The 17,478-nt window shown below is 49.4% G+C and overlaps 2 protein-coding genes across 3 annotated transcripts in view; one reads left to right on the top strand and one right to left on the bottom strand.

Annotated features, from left to right (window-relative positions):
- Window positions 1-2,327: 2,327 nt before the first annotated feature.
- Window positions 2,328-12,198, bottom strand: NDUFV3 (NADH:ubiquinone oxidoreductase subunit V3). Of its 2 annotated transcripts, XM_063441791.1 has the most exons (4): window positions 12,142-12,198; window positions 7,527-7,578; window positions 7,110-7,196; window positions 2,328-2,542 (listed from the first exon to the last, which is right to left on the bottom strand). In XM_063441791.1, the coding sequence occupies exons 1-4, from the start codon at window positions 12,169-12,171 to the stop codon at window positions 2,379-2,381; spliced, it is 333 nt and encodes a 110-aa protein (XP_063297861.1). In that variant the 5' UTR covers window positions 12,172-12,198; the 3' UTR covers window positions 2,328-2,378. The 2 variants fall into 2 exon arrangements, with proteins under 2 accessions (XP_063297861.1, XP_063297855.1); XM_063441785.1 differs by lacking the exons at window positions 7,110-7,196; window positions 7,527-7,578; window positions 12,142-12,198 and adding an exon at window positions 6,204-7,103.
- A 42-nt stretch (window positions 12,199-12,240) lies between these two features.
- The window catches only part of WDR4 (WD repeat domain 4), a 40,086-nt gene continuing 34,848 nt past the window's right edge, over window positions 12,241-17,478 (top strand). The window contains exon 1 of the mRNA XM_063445526.1: window positions 12,241-12,338. Within this exon, the coding sequence (XP_063301596.1) occupies window positions 12,271-12,338 (68 nt within the window). The 5' untranslated portion in view covers window positions 12,241-12,270. The remainder of the gene's footprint in view (window positions 12,339-17,478) is intronic.

Genomic DNA, 17,478 nt, shown 5'->3' with positions numbered 1-17,478 from the left:
TTATTATCTTATATATCTTGATTATGTTATAAAATATACGATCTTCTGCTTCAATCTCGCGGACGGCATATTCCCTAACAAATACGATGTGTGACTGGACGTGCTGTTTGTCTGCGAACAGCACCAATAAAGTTATTTTGCGTTCCAGGATGCTGTTTGCGCATGCGCGGTGGGACAAGTCGAGCGTAATTACGTATATTGCGTTCAGACTGTCGCCCGCGCATTCAGGATAAGGAAACGTGCGCGAAATTCAGACTTAAAAAGAAGCTGAACACAGAAGGACGCTACGCTCTTGATAAAGTCGATTGAGACGAAACGGGTCGAGCACCGACTATTCCCAAAGGAGTGTTTCAGCCATCACCTCTGTTAAAAGAATATCACTTGGACCTTCCTACAGAATTGAACATTTGGAAATCTTAGGAGGTGGGACTGCCTGTCAACCGAGAGGTATTCAAGGCTGCACCTGGGAACTTTGAGTGGCTTATATGCTTTCTTGCACAATTTAGGAATACTTCTAATTGCGCCATTTCTTTTGTGAGTGTGATTTTAACTTTTTCAATATCATTTTGTTTGTTAGTAAATACTATACTATGATATATTTTTTCTCTTTCTCTAGAAATTTACATGCATTCATCCTTTGAGTGGTAAATAAGATTACATCTATGTGATTGTGGCACCCTATCTTGTATATAGATCATTTTTTTGAATATATATATTGTGCACTTTGGATTGAGGGATTTGGGGAGCGATCCCTATATAGAGGCTAGCCTGCACGTTTTTGCACAGCTCTCAATATACCGGTTTCCTTGTTGATGTTATGTAATAAAATCTTGACGATACGTCATGTTAATAGTAAAATATAATTAACCACTTTTATATCGGATGTAGTTTCGGCTTTACACCCTGTTCCAAATTATTATATAAATTCTATTTGTGTCCCAAAGATTAAATATTTAGTTTTTCAGTTTAACTCATGGATGGCATTGTGTCTCAGGGCTCTTTTGATCACTGAAAACAATCTCGGACACCTGTGATAATTAGATTGCCAGGTGAGCCCAATTTAAGGAAAAAACTACTAAAGGAGGGTATTCCACATTATTAAGCAGAGCACCATTTTCATGCAATATGGGGAAGAAAAAGGATCTCTCTGCTGCCGAAAAGAGTGAAAGTTCAATGCCTTGGACGAGGTATGAAAACATTAGATATTTCACGAAAACTTAAGCGTGATCATCGCACTATTAAGAGATTTGTGGCAACCCTGGATGGTCAAGATGGATGGAGTAGTGGATGGTTGGTGAACGGCCACCCTGTTCCAACAAGGCTGCAACATCAGCAAGGCGGTGGTGGAGTCATGTTTTGGGCCAGAATCATGGGAAGAGAGCTGGTTGGCCCCTTTAGGGTCCCCGAAGGTGTAAAGATGACCTCTGCAAAGTATGTGGAGTTTCTGACTGACCACTTCCTTCCCTGGTACAGAAGAAAGAACGATGCTTTCCATAATAAAATCATCTTCATGCATGACAATGCACCATCTCATGCTGCAAAGAATACCTCTGCATCAATGGCTGCTATGGGGATAAAAGGAGAGAAAGTCATGGTGTGGCCTCCATCCTCTCCTGACCTCAATCCTATTGAGAACCTTTGGGACATCCTCAAGCAAAAGATCTATGAGGGTGGGAGGCAGTTTACATCCAAACATCAGCTCTGGGAGGCTATTCTGACATCTTGCAAACAAATTCAAGCAGAAACTGTCCAAAAACTCACAAGTTCAATGGATGCAAGACTTGTAAAGCTGCTATCAAATAAGGGGTCCTATGTTAAAATGTAACGTGACCTGTTAAAATGTTTAAAAAGTTAAAATGTTGTTATAAGTTTGATTGAAATAGCTTTTGATTTCAGTAAATATGCTGCAAACACAACAAATGACAATTTTCAGTTCTTTACAACCTATAAAGTGTTTTGAAACCTACGGTGCGTAATAATTTGGAACAGTGCATTGTAAGTTTATGTTTATAAAAAATACTGTTATCATTAGGAGGTTTGTTCAATAAAATTTGAATTGTACTCTTAATAGTTGATAAACATGAGAATTATGCTGACTATTATTTACATCAATTATTTAGGTAAATGAGAAAAATATCATTTGGTACAGGGTGTATTTTGTACCTTAAAATAGGGGGGTTGCAACTTTCAGTATTTTTACTCCAGTTTCAGCTATAGTCTGTGCCGTTATCCCTATAACAATATTCCAACACCCAACCAGGATATTTTCAGAGCCCTCGCAATGCATGTGTTAATGGGTTTCATTGTAATAATGACAAGACATGTGATCAGATTATACATATAGCTACAGGATTTATTATTACACACTCCATGACATCTCAGAGCTGCGGGGTCAGTCTTCTTGAGGAGGGCTGAGGGAGGCGGAACTGGGCGAGACTGACATCATAATCCACAAAGGTGAAAGGCGTGTAGGAGTAGTGCTGCAGGTTCTGATACCTGGAGTTATCAGAGGGCAGATCAGAGACTGCGGCAGGTGATGGCACTAGGAGAGGAGTGAAGAGAAGATGGTGAGAGAGAGCACCAGAATTAGATTAGGAATAAATCAGTTGCCTTGCAAACGCAATGAGAATACAAGATGGACAAGCAGGAGCTATGGTGATCGGTCATGCCTCCTTTGACATGAAGCTTGATCTGCCGACTATCTAACCTTGACAACAGTCTGCTCACAAATCAAGTTTGGTTCTGGACTTCCAGCCTATTTTCTCCCTTGAAGGGACATCAAAACAACTTTAACTTGATGGTGCAGAGTCAATTCTCTGCCATTTAGGAGTTAATGCAGTCCTAGTCACACCTCCCTGGCTGACACTCACAGAGCCTCTCTACACACTTCCTAAAAAAGAGCTCAAATGTTTTAGCTTCACGTACTGCAATATGTTTATGTAGAATAGAACATATTCCATGTTATTGTTCATACTAGGTATTGATGCCTCATTTGCTATTCTGTATCACGAGAAAGCAGGAATGTGAGCGTATAATAAGAGAATTGAGGGTCTTCACATGTGTCCTTATATGGTCACAGTTTATAATAGTACAGTAGACAGAGGACAACATTCTCGTCCCCTGACTTTCTGGACCAAGGCACTTATTCTCCAGAAGATCTTGGTCTATAACATCTGTTAAGTCTTTTTACGTATGTACCGCTGTTTGCGTGGGGAGTACAATAAATGTATATATTTTTATAAAGAACGTCAGATTGCATATTCATATTTTTGGGTGATATAGAAGGATATTACGCCATTTTAAAGTATATACATAAAAAAGAACTCTATATATATTCCAATCACCCTTAATATATACATAGTTATTACAGTTTACTTACCTAGAGAACAGATAATTGAGCTAGGGAATGATAATCTACATAACCTAAAGTTGTTTTGGTGCTTAAAAGAGGTGGCCTCTTATTTAAGGAATAATGAAAATAATGTGCAAACAAAATAAAAAATATATACTTTATCCTGGGCCCATGTAACGGCTGAGATTGCTCGGTCAATCCTGCTTCTCCAGTCGTTTTCATTGGGAGGCTCTATTAATCTGTTGATGGGATCTGCAGTTTGTCATTACAATACATGCATGAAGGGCACCACGAGGGCCTAGTGCTGGGCAAATCTTTATAATCATAGATTTCCCAATAATACTGGAAATTTGAAAATAATGATCTACTAGAAGTTTAACACAGATGTACAAGACCCTGCGTGAACCACGAGAGTGCAGACTGCGCAGCATGAATCACTAGAGCGTCAGGGCTGAGAGCACCATGAGAATTGTTAGAGGCACGGCAGAGTACACTGTGCAAGAAGAGAGCGCACAAGATTAACCACATAAGCGTCTCGGTAGAGAGTGCCATGTTAACCATGACTGCATCAGGATAGAGCGTGTCGTGTGAACCACAAGAGCATCAGTAGACAGCATCTTCCATAAGCCAGGACAGCGGTGACATAAAGCAGGAGAGCGATACGACAGCGGTGACATAAAGCAGGAGAGAGAGACGACAGCGGTGACATAAACCAGGAGAGCGACACGACAGCGGTGACATAAACCAGGAAAGGCGACATGACAGCAGTGACATAAACCAGGAGACACGACAGCGGTGACAAAGCAGGAGAGAGACACGACAGCGGTGACATAAAGCATGAGAGACACGACAGCGGTGGCATAAAGCAGGAGAGAGACACGACAGCGGTGACATAAAGCAGGAGAGACACGACAGCGGTGGCATAAAGCAGGAGAGAGACACGACAGCGGTGACATAAAGCAGGAGAGAGACACGACAGCGGTGACATAAAGCAGGAGAGAGACACGACAGCGGTGACCTAAAGCAGGAGAGCGATACGACAGCGGTGAAATAAACCAGTAGAGAGACACGACAGCGGTGACATAAACCAGGAGACACGACAGCGGTGACAAAGCAGGAGAGCGATACGACAGCGGTGACATAAAGCAGGAGAGAGAGACGACAGCGGTGAAATAAACCAGTAGAGAGACACGACAGCGGTGACATAAACCAGGAGAGCGACACGACAGCGGTGACATAAACCAGGAAAGGCGACATGACAGCAGTGACATAAACCAGAAAAGGCAACACGACAGCAGTGACATAAACCAGGAGACACGACAGCGGTGACAAAGCAGGATAGAGACACGACAGCGGTGACATAAAGCATGAGAGACACGACAGCGGTGACATAAAGCAGGAGAGAGACACGACAGCGGTGACATAAACCAGAAAAGGCAACACGACAGCAGTGACATAAACCAGGAGAGCGACACGACAGCGGTGACATAAACCAGGAAAGGCGACATGACAGCGGTGACATAAACCAGGAGACACGACAGCGGTGACAAAGCAGGAGAGAGACACGACAGCGGTGAAATAAACCAGGAAAGTCGACACAACAGCGGTGAGATAAAGCAGGAGAGAGACACGACAGCGGTGACATAAACCAGAAAAAGCCACACGACAGCAGTGACATAAACCAGGAGAGCGACACGACAGCGGTGACATAAACCAGGAAAGGCGACATGACAGCGGTGACATAAACCAGGAAAGGCGACATGACAGCGGTGACATAAACCAGGAGACACGACAGCGGTGACAAAGCAGGAGAGAGACGCGACAGCGGTGACATAAAGCAGGAGAGAGACACGACAGCGGTGATATAAACCAGGAGAGAGACACGACAGCGGTGACATAAAGCAGGAGAGAGAGACGACAGCGGTGACATAAACCAGGAAAGTCGACACAACAGCGGTGACATAAAGCAGGAGAGAGACACGACAGCGGTGACATAAAGCAGGAGAGAGACGACAGCGGTGATATAAACCAGGAGAGAGACGACAGCGGTGACATAAAGCAGGAGAGAGAGACGACAGCGGTGACATAAACCAGGAAAGTCGACACAACAGCGGTGACATAAAGCAGGAGAGAGACACAACAGCGGTGACATAAAGCAGGAGAGAGACACGACAGCGGTGACATAAAGCAGGAGAGAGACACGACAGCGGTGACATAAAGCAGGAGAGAGACACGACAGCGGTGACATAAAGCAGGAGAGAGACACGACAGCGGTGACATAAAGCAGGAGAGAGAAACGACAGCGGTGACATAAAGCAGGAGAGAGAAACGACAGCGGTGCATAAAGCAGGAGAGAGACACGACAGCGGTGACATAAAGCAGGAGAGAGACACGACAGCGGTGACATAAAGCAGGAGAGAGACAGGACAGCGGTGACATAAAGCAGGAGAGAGACAGGACAGCGGTGACATAAAGCAGGGGAGCAACATGACAGCGAGCTATATTTAGAAAAGCCAGGGGGGCGTACCAAGGATTTAATAAGACCAATGTTTCTAAACCTTATCTTGGCTTCCTACAACTACTGATCCCTAGCAATGCAACACAGTGCGCGTGACACAGGCTGAGACACACTGGATTAAAGAAGAATCTTCTAAGGCAGGGGTGGGGAACATTTGGCCCTTTCAGATGTTTTGGACTACATCTCCCTTGATGCTTTGCCAGCATTATGGCTTGATGGCTACATATAGGAGATGTAGTCCAAAACATCTGGAGGGCCGAAGGTTCGTCACCCCTCTTCTAAGGTAAGGCAGAGAGGGGGGCAGGGGAATAATTCCTACAGATCACTGCTCACATGATGTTTCAGGCTCCTGTCTGGCTGCTGTTTGAGGTTCATCACACACTTGCTCTTCAAGCACTGGGGTCTTATCAAACTCCGCTCTAGTCTCCACTGAAGGTGACCGTCCACTCGGAAGCTTCTCATCCTCTACAGGAATACTTGCTTCTTCCTCAATAGGCAGAACATTGTCAGCTGGTCTCGGATTTATTTGTGCATCTTTCTCTGTGCTTAGAGGTGAAGGATATACATCCCCTAGAGTATTTGGAACTGGAGGGGACGTTTGTTTGCCCCCTTGGGTATTCTGTATTGAAGGCAAAGGTTGTACATCCCCTAGGGTGTTTGGAATCGGAGGTGAAGCTTGTTTGCCCCCTTGGGTATTCTGTATTGAAGGTGTAGGATGTACATCCCCTACAGTGTTTGGAATTGGAGGCAAAGTTTGTTTGCCCCCTTGGGTATTTTGTATTGAAGATGTAGGATATACATCCCCTAAAGTGTTTGGAATTAGGGGTGTAGACTGTTTCTCTTTCCAAATATTCTCTGGGATAGGCACCTTCAATTTATCATCTTTTGAAGCTGCAGGAGACCCCGCATTATTTGCTGGATTCTCTGGAATAGATTGATGGGACCATCCTGCAACGTCTCCATTTTCACCCACTGTGTAGCTTCCAGATCTTGCAGGCTTCCCGTTTTGAGGGTCAGATTCCTCGCTTTCTGAATCAGAGTCAGAATCAGAACTGGAGGAAGAAGAAGATGAATGTTCTTCCTGATTTGACCCAATTTCTCTGTTCTTCACCTCATCTCCTGCCTGCACAACCCTGTCTGAGTCATTTTTCTCCAAGACCTTCACCAGGCCCACACCTTCCTCGATAGGTTTCATTGGAGTAGACAGAGGAGGTGGGACACTTTGACTTTTGTCCTCACCTTTCACTGAATCCTTGGAGCCGGACGAGAACTTCACTGGGAATGAGACCAGAGTCTTGCTGCCTCCAGTTTGAGAAGCTGCGTTACCTAAGACAAAAACAGATGCACTTAATGTTTCTTTGACCAACACCTCATTGGAGTTATCGCAGCCTAGCTATAAGTGACCTTCCCATGGTAGAATCCGGGCTTCTTCAAGCCAGGATAATTCTTTAGAATTCATATTATACAAATACAGGTTTCACTCGATTCTCTTACCTAAACTGCTTGTATGTCAAAATAGACATCATGTAAACACAACTTGACAGCTTTAGCCTGTAATTTCAATTCTTTACAATTGGCTTTTTAATGAATATGCCCCAATAAATTAACTGCACCTTCACTGACGTCTATTTATTTATTTAAAAACTTTGGTCTCACCTGTCCTCTGCAAATGGAATAATCTCACACCAAGCATCTTCAACCGGAAAACCTGTTGGATAAATACAACATCACTAGGTTCACAATACGCTTGCCCGTGATGTCATCCCTCTGCCACTCACTGCCCCGTGACATAATCCCCAGCCACTCACTGCCCCGTGACATCATCCCTAGCCACTCACTGCCCCGTGACATCATCCCTAGCCACTCACTGCCCTGTGACATCATCCCCAGCCACTCACTGCCCCGTGACATCATCCCCAGCCACTCACTGCCCCGTGACATCATCCGTCTACCACTCACTGCCCCGTGACATCATCCCCTGTCACTCACTGCCCCGTCACATCATCCTTCTACCACTCACTGCCCTGTGACATCATCCCCAGCAACTCACTGCCCCGTGACATCATCCCTAGCCACTCACTGCCCCGTGACATCATCCCCAGCCACTCACTGCCCGGTGAAATCATCCTTCTACCACTCACTGCCCGTGACATCATCTCTTTACCACTCACTGCCCTGTGACATCATCCTTCTACCACTCACTGCCCCGTGACGTCATCCCGAGCCACACACTGCCCCGTGACATCATCCTTCTACCACTCACTGCCCCGTGACATCATCCTTCTACCACTCACTGCCCAGTGACGTCATCCCCAGCAATTCACTGCCCCGTGACTTCATCCCCTGCCACTCACTGCCCCGTGACATCATCCCCTGCCACTCACTGCCCCGTGACATCATCCCCTGCCACTCGCTGCCCCGTGACATCATCCCCTGCCACTCGCTGCCCCGTGACATCATCCCCTGCCACTCGCTGCCCCGTGACATCATCCCCTGCAACTCGCTGCCCCGTGACATCATCCCCAGCCACTCGCTGCCCCGTGACATCATCCCCAGCCACTCGCTGCCCCGTGACATCATCCTTCTACCACTCACTGCCCCGTGACATCATCCTTGCAACTCACTGCCCAGTGACGTCATCCACAGCCACTCACTGCCCCGTGACTTCATCCCCTGCCACTCACTGCCCCGTGACATCATTCCCTGCCACTCACTGCCCCGTGACATCATCCCCTGCCACTCGCTGCCCCGTGACATCACCCCCTGCCACTCGCTGCCCCGTGACATCATCCCCAGCCACTCGCTGCCCCGTGACATCATCCCCAGCCACTCGCTGCCCTGTGACATCATCCCCAGCCACTCGCTGCCCCGTGACGTCATCCCCAGCCACTCGCTGCCCCGTGACGTCATCCCCAGCCACTCGCTGCCCCGTGACGTCATCCCCAGCCACTCGCTGCCCACGTGACGTCATCCTTCTACCACTCACTGCCCAGTGACGTCATCCCCTGCCACTCACTGCCCCGTGACGTCATCCCCAGCCACTCACTGCCCCGTGACGTCATCCCCAGCCACTCACTGCCCTGTGACGTCATCCCCAGCCACTCACTGCCCCGTGACGTCATCCCCAGCCACTCACTGCCCCGTGACGTCATCCCCTGCCACTCACTGCCCCGTGACGTCATCCCCTGCCACTCACTGCCCCGTGACGTCATCCCCTGCCACTCACTGCCCCGTGACGTCATCCCCTGCCACTCACTGCCCCGTGACGTCATCCCCTGCCACTCACTGCCCCGTGACGTCATCCCCTGCCACTCACTGCCCCGTGACGTCATCCCCAGCCACTCACTGCCCAGTGACATCATCCCCAGCCACTCACTGCCCAGTGACATCATCCCCAGCCACTCGCTGCCCCGTGACGTCATCCCCAGCCACTCACTGCCCCTAGCCACTCACTACCCCGTGACATCATCCCAAGCCACTCGCTGCCCCGTGACCTCATCCCCAGCCACTCGCTGCCCCGTGACATCATCCCCTGCCACTCGCTGCCCCGTGACATCATCCCCTGCCACTCGCTGCCCCGTGACATCATCCCCAACCACTCACTGCCCACGTGACGTCATCCCCAGCCACTCGCTGCCCCATGACATCATCCCCAGCCACTCGCTGCCCCGTGACATCATCCCCAGCCACTCGCTGCCCCGTGACATCATCCCCAGCCACTCGCTGCCCCGTGACATCATCCCCAGTCACTCGCTGCCCCGTGACATCATCCCCAGTCACTCGCTGCCCCGTGACATCATCCCCTGCCACTCGCTGCCCCGTGACATCATCCCCAGCCACTCACTGCCCCGTGACATCATCCCCAGCCACTCACTGCCCCGTGACATCATCCCCAGCCACTCGCTGCCCCGTGACATCATCCCCAGCCACTCGCTGCCCCGTGACATCATCCCCAGCCACTCGCTGCCCCGTGACACCATCCCCTGCCACTCGCTGCCCCGTGACATCATCCCCAGCCACTCACTGCCCCGTGACGTCATCCCCAGCCACTCGCTGCCCAGTGACATCATCCCCAGCCACTCGCTGCCCCGTGACGTCATCCCCAGCCACTCACTGCCCCGTGACATCATCCCCTGCCACTCGCTGCCCCGTGACATCATCCCCAGCCACTCACTGCCCCGTGACGTCATCCCCAGCCACTCGCTGCCCCGTGACATCATCCCCTGCCACTCGCTGCCCCGTGACATCATCCCCAGCCACTCACTGCCCCGTGACGTCATCCCCAGCCACTCACTGCCCCGTGACGTCATCCCCAGCCACTCACTGCCCCGTGACATCATCCCCAGCCACTCACTGCCCCGTGACATCATCCCCTGCCACTCGCTGCCCCGTGACATCATCCCCAGCCACTCACTGCCCCGTGACGTCATCCCCAGCCACTCGCTGCCCCGTGACATCATCCCCAGCCACTCGCTGCCCCGTGACATCATCCCCTGCCACTCGCTGCCCCGTGACATCATCCCCAGCCACTCACTGCCCCGTGACGTCATCCCCAGCCACTCGCTGCCCAGTGACATCATCCCCAGCCACTCGCTGCCCCGTGACGTCATCCCCAGCCACTCACTGCCCCGTGACATCATCCCCTGCCACTCGCTGCCCCGTGACATCATCCCCAGCCACTCACTGCCCCGTGACGTCATCCCCAGCCACTCGCTGCCCCGTGACATCATCCCCAGCCACTCGCTGCCCCGTGACATCATCCCCAGCCACTCACTGCCCCGTGACATCATCCCCAGCCACTCACTGCCCCGTGACATCATCCCCAGCCACTCACTGCCCCGTGACATCATCCCCAGCCACTCGCTGCCCCGTGACATCATCCCCAGCCACTCACTGCCCCGTGACGTCATCCCCAGCCACTCACTGCCCAGTGACATCATCCCCAGCCACTCGCTGCCCCGTGACGTCATCCCCAGCCACTCGCTGCCCCGTGACATCATCCCCTGCCACTCGCTGCCCCGTGACATCATCCCCAGCCACTCACTGCCCCGTGACGTCATCCCCAGCCACTCACTGCCCCGTGACGTCATCCCCTGCCACTCGCTGCCCCGTGACATCATCCCCAGCCACTCACTGCCCCGTGACGTCATCCCCAGCCACTCGCTGCCCCGTGACGTCATCCCCAGCCACTCGCTGCCCAGTGACGTCATCCCCAGCCACTCGCTGCCCCGTGACGTCATCCCCAGCCACTCACTGCCCCGTGACATCATCCCCTGCCACTCGCTGCCCCGTGACATCATCCCCAGCCACTCACTGCCCCGTGACGTCATCCCCAGCCACTCACTGCCCCGTGACATCATCCCCAGCCACTCACTGCCCCGTGACATCATCCCCAGCCACTCGCTGCCCCGTGACATCATCCCCAGCCACTCGCTGCCCCGTGACATCATCCCCAGCCACTCGCTGCCCCGTGACATCATCCCCAGCCACTCGCTGCCCCGTGACATCATCCCCAGCCACTCGCTGCCCCGTGACATCATCCCCAGCCACTCGCTGCCCCGTGACATCATCCCCAGCCACTCGCTGCCCCGTGACATCATCCCCAGCCACTCGCTGCCCCGTGACATCATCCCCAGCCACTCGCTGCCCCGTGACATCATCCCCAGCCACTCACTGCCCCGTGACGTCATCCCCAGCCACTCGCTGCCCCGTGACGTCACCCCCAGCCACTCGCTGCCCCGTGACATCATCCCCAGCCACTCACTGCCCCGTGACGTCATCCCCAGCCACTCACTGCCCCGTGACATCATCCCCAGCCACTCGCTGCCCCGTGACATCATCCCCAGCCACTCGCTGCCCCGTGACATCATCCCCAGCCACTCGCTGCCCCGTGACATCATCCCCAGCCACTCGCTGCCCCGTGACGTCATCCCCAGCCACTCGCTGCCCCGTGACGTCATCCCCAGCCACTCGCTGCCCCGTGACATCATCCCCAGCCACTCGCTGCCCCGTGACATCATCCCCAGCCACTCGCTGCCCCGTGACATCATCCCCAGCCACTCGCTGCCCCGTGACATCATCCCCAGCCACTCGCTGCCCCGTGACATCATCCCCAGCCACTCGCTGCCCCGTGACATCATCCCCAGCCACTCACTGCCCCGTGACGTCATCCCCAGCCACTCACTGCCCCGTGACATCATCCCCAGCCACTCACTGCCCCGTGACGTCATCCCCAGCCACTCGCTGCCCCGTGACGTCACCCGGCTCTCACCCCCCGCAGTGCTCGCCCTGTGGTCGCCATGTTGACCCTGACTCTGCGCTCGGTCACGTGTCCGGAAGTGAATGTGACGTCATAAAAGGGCGACGGTAACCGGAAACACGAGGACCGACACCGGCAGCAATGCTGAGACTGAGAGCGGGGAGACTGAGCGTCACCGGGGGCAGCGGGCTGCTGGGGGGCACCACGGGGTAACCGTTACCATAGTAACTGTTATAGGGGGTATCTGTTACCATAGTAACTGCTATAGGGGGTAACTGTTACCATAGTGACTGTTATAGGGGGTATCTGTTACCATAGTAACTGCTATAGGGGGTATCCGTTACCATAGTAACTGCTATAGGGGGTATCTGTTACCATAGTAACTGTTATAGGGGGTATCTGTTACCATAGTAACTGTTATAGGGGGTATCTGTTACCATAGTAACTGTTATAGGGGGTATCTGTTACCATAGTAACTGTTATAGGGGGTATCTGTTACCATAGTAACTGTTATAGGGGGTATCTGTTACCATAGTAACTGTTATAGGGGGTATCTGTTACCATAGTAACTGTTATAGGGGGTATCTGTTACCATAGTAACTGTTATAGGGGGTATCTGTTACCATGGTAACTGTTATAGGGGGTATCTGTTACCATGGTAACTGTTATAGGGGGTATCTGTTACCATGGTGACTGTTATAGGGGGTATCTGTTACCATGGTGACTGTTATAGGGGGTATCTGTTACCATGGTGACTGTTATAGGGGGTATCTGTTACCATGGTGACTGTTATAGGGGGTAACTGTTACCATAGTGACTGTTATAGGGGGTATCTGTTACCATAGTAACTGCTATAGGGGGTATCCGTTACCATAGTAACTGCTATAGGGGGTATCTGTTACCATAGTAACTGTTATAGGGGGTATCTGTTACCATAGTAACTGTTATAGGGGGTATCTGTTACCATAGTAACTGTTATAGGGGGTATCTGTTACCATAGTAACTGTTATAGGGGGTATCTGTTACCATAGTAACTGTTATAGGGGGTATCTGTTACCATAGTAACTGTTATAGGGGGTATCTGTTACCATAGTAACTGTTATAGGGGGTATCTGTTACCATAGTAACTGTTATAGGGGGTATCTGTTACCATGGTAACTGTTATAGGGGGTATCTGTTACCATGGTAACTGTTATAGGGGGTATCTGTTACCATGGTGACTGTTATAGGGGGTATCTGTTACCATGGTGACTGTTATAGGGGGTATCTGTTACCATGGTGACTGTTATAGGGGGTATCTGTTACCATGGTGACTGTTATAGGGGGTAACTGTTACCATGGTGACTGTTATAGGGTGTAACTGTTACCATGGTGACTGTTATAGGGGGTAACTGTTACCATAGTAACTGCTATAGGGGGTAACTGTTACCATAGTGACTGTTATAGGGGGTAACTGTTACCATAGTGACTGTTATAGGGGGTAACTGTTACCATAGTGACTGTTATAGGGGGTAACTGTTACCATAGTGACTGTTATAGGGGGTAACTGTTACCATAGTGACTGTTATAGGGGGTATCTGTTACCATAGTGAGTGTTATAGGGGGTAACTGTTACCATAGTGACTGTTATAGGGGGTAACTGTTACCATAGTGACTGTTATAGGGGGTAACTGTTACCATAGTGACTGTTATAGGGGGTAACTGTTACCATAGTGACTGTTATAGGGGGTAACTGTTACCATAGTGACTGTTATAGGGGGTATCTGTTACCATAGTAACTGTTATAGGGGGTATCTGTTACCATAGTAACTGTTATAGGGGGTATCTGTTACCATAGTAACTGTTATAGGGGGTATCTGTTACCATAGTAACTGTTATAGGGGGTATCTGTTACCATAGTAACTGTTATAGGGGGTATCTGTTACCATAGTAACTGTTATAGGGGGTATCTGTTACCATAGTAACTGTTATAGGGGGTATCTGTTACCATAGTAACTGTTATAGGGGGTATCTGTTACCATAGTAACTGTTATAGGGGGTATCTGTTACCATAGTAACTGTTATAGGGGGTATCTGTTACCATAGTAACTGTTATAGGGGGTATCTGTTACCATAGTAACTGTTATAGGGGGTATCTGTTACCATAGTAACTGTTATAGGGGGTATCTGTTACCATAGTAACTGTTATAGGGGGTATCTGTTACCATAGTAACTGTTATAGGGGGTATCTGTTACCATAGTAACTGTTATAGGGGGTATCTGTTACCATAGTGACTGTTATAGGGGGTATCTGTTACCATGGTGACTGTTATAGGGGGTAACTGTTACCATAGTGACTGTTATAGGGGGTAACTGTTACCATAGTGACTGTTATAGGGGGTAACTGTTACCATAGTGACTGTTATAGGGGGTAACTGTTACCATAGTGACTGTTATAGGGGGTAACTGTTACCATAGTGACTGTTATAGGGGGTAACTGTTACCATAGTGACTGTTATAGGGGGTAACTGTTACCATAGTGACTGTTATAGGGGGTAACTGTTACCATAGTGACTGTTATAGGGGGTAACTGTTACCATAGTGACTGTTATAGGGGGTAACTGTTACCATAGTGACTGTTATAGGGGGTAACTGTTACCATAGTGACTGTTATAGGGGGTAACTGTTACCATAGTGACTGTTATAGGGGGTAACTGTTACCATAGTGACTGTTATAGGGGGTAACTGTTACCATAGTGACTGTTATAGGGGGTAACTGTTACCATAGTGACTGTTATAGGGGGTAACTGTTACCATAGTGACTGTTATAGGGGGTAACTGTTACCATAGTGACTGTTATAGGGGGTAACTGTTACCATAATGACTGTTATAGGGGGTATCTGTTACCATAATGACTGTTATAGGGGGTATCTGTTACCATAGTGACTGTTATAGGGGGTAACTGTTACCATAGTGACTGTTATAGGGGGTAACTGTTACCATAGTAACTGTTATAGGGGGTAACTGTTACCATAGTAACTGTTATAGGGGGTAACTGTTACCATAGTAACTGTTATAGGGGGTATCTGTTACCATAGTGACTGTTATAGGGGGTAACTGTTACCATAGTAACTGTTATAAGGGGTATCTGTTACCATAGTGACTGTTATAGGGGGTATCTGTTACCATAGTGACTGTTATAGGGGGTATCTGTTACCATAGTGACTGTTATAGGGGGTATCTGTTACCATAGTGACTGTTATAGGGGGTATCTGTTACCATAGTGACTGTTATAGGGGGTATCTGTTACCATATTAACTGTTATAGGGGGTATCTGTTACCATAGTAACTGTTATAGGGGGTATCTGTTACCATAGTAACTGTTATAGGGGGTATCTGTTACCATAGTGACTGTTATAGGGGGTATCTGTTACCATATTAACTGTTTATAGGGGGTAACTGTTATAGGGGGTAACTGTTATAGGGGGTAACTGTTATAGGGGGTAACTGTTATAGGGGGTAACTGTTATAGGGGGTGACTGTTATAGGGGGTGACTGTTATAGGGGGTGACTGTTATAGGGGGTGACTGTTATAGGGGGTGACTGTTATAGGGGGTGACTGTTATAGGGGGTGACTGTTATGGGGGGTGACTGTTATGGGGGGTGACTGTTATGGGGGGTGACTGTTATGGGGGGTGACTGTTATGGGGGGCGACTGTTATAGGGGGGCGACTGTTATAGGGGGGCGACTGTTATAGGGGGGCGACTGTTATAGGGGGGCGACTGTTATAGGGGGGCGACTGTTATAGGGGGGCGACTGTTATAGGGGGGCGACTGTTATAGGGGGGTATCTCTGTTGCCATAGTGACTGTTATAGGTGGTACTGTTGTTGCCATAGTGACTGTTATAGGTGGTACTGTTGTTGCCATAGTGACTGTTATAGGTGGTACTGTTGTTGCCATAGTGACTGTTATAGGTGGTACTGTTGTTGCCATAGTGACTGTTATAGGTGGTACTGTTGTTGCCATAGTGACTGTTATAGGTGGTACTGTTGTTGCCATAGTGACTGTTATAGGTGGTACTGTTGTTGCCATATGTGGCGAAACCAGCTTCGCCACTGTGAACTGGAGAGGCCTGGCTGCTAGCCTCCTGCCCGCTGACTATGGCCCCTGGACATGCTGCACTTTAAAAACTATATTTGGGCATGTAACAATTTGTATTGCTGCTGCTGGCCCTTTAAAAGCAGCGATGGACATATTGGAACTTTTGGGACTACTGTACCTTTAAGACTGTGGAGCGTAGTACAGTAATCCTGCCTTTAATACTTTCCTGTCATGTATGTATTTTTGTATGCAGTTAACCTGGGTTATATATGTGTCAGCATTCATCTGCTTGTTCGGTAGAATCACTCCATTCATTGTATGGAGGAAACTACCGAACAACCAGACCACCCAGGACTAAGTGTGCCTCCAATTACCGTTTGCAACAATGTTGCAAACAGGTAATTGGCAATCATGTAATGTGTTCTTTGTCCTCTGGGTGGCCGCCATTCGGGAAACAAACACGTGGCGGCGGCCATCTTAAACTACCGAACAGCGGTGTTTTGCCGTCGAGTGTCTGGAACTGAAATCGGACACTCGACTAGGCAAACACCGCTGAGACCTCCAGACTTCCAGGATTTCGTATAGAAACTACCGAATGACCCGTCGTTCGGTAGAAAGAAACATACGAACTAGGGGATTCATGCGAATTCCCCTTAGTCTCTATAACCCAAGTAATTCGTCTGTTTGCGTTCCCTTGTTTGTGACCGACCGCAGGGCCAAAATGCATGGAACTGTTTTCGGATACTTTACCCATGCGGTCGGTCAATACTTTAAAGTCCCATAACTCCCGAACCGTTTATCCGAATGGGCTGATTCTTGCATATGTTGTCCCCCTGAATAAGGGCTATCAGGGGATACCTGTTTTGGAGGTGTAGCATATGTATTTGGGGTACATCCAGGAATTGGGGAAAAAGGTGTACAGTATAATTGTGTTAAGTGTTAATCTAAGGGGAGGAAATGTGTGGGAGGTACATCCATGTGATTGGTTAATTTCATCCTCCCCCTGGGAGTGTCCTGTATGTACTTGTTGGTAATAAAAGCCAGACTGGGTGTCCCAGTCTTGAGTTCCTGCTTAACCCTCAAAATGAAGTGTCGTCTCGTTCTTGGGGGGGATTGGATTGTAAGCTGACTGCCAAGAGTGTAAGCCGATTGTATGCTTTTCTTGTTCAGCTGTTCCAGTTCGGAGTGTATTTCGTATCCAGCTCGTGAGTTCTGATGTTCTGCAGTAGCTGTGCCTGTCTATGGAAAAGGGGATTATCGCCTAAAC

The sequence above is a fragment of the Pelobates fuscus genome, chromosome 1, assembly GCF_036172605.1.
Source record: "Pelobates fuscus isolate aPelFus1 chromosome 1, aPelFus1.pri, whole genome shotgun sequence".
Classification (NCBI taxonomy): domain Eukaryota; kingdom Metazoa; phylum Chordata; class Amphibia; order Anura; family Pelobatidae; genus Pelobates; species Pelobates fuscus.
The sequence above is the reverse complement of the archived record's forward strand: the minus strand, read 5'-3'. Positions and strand labels throughout refer to the sequence as shown.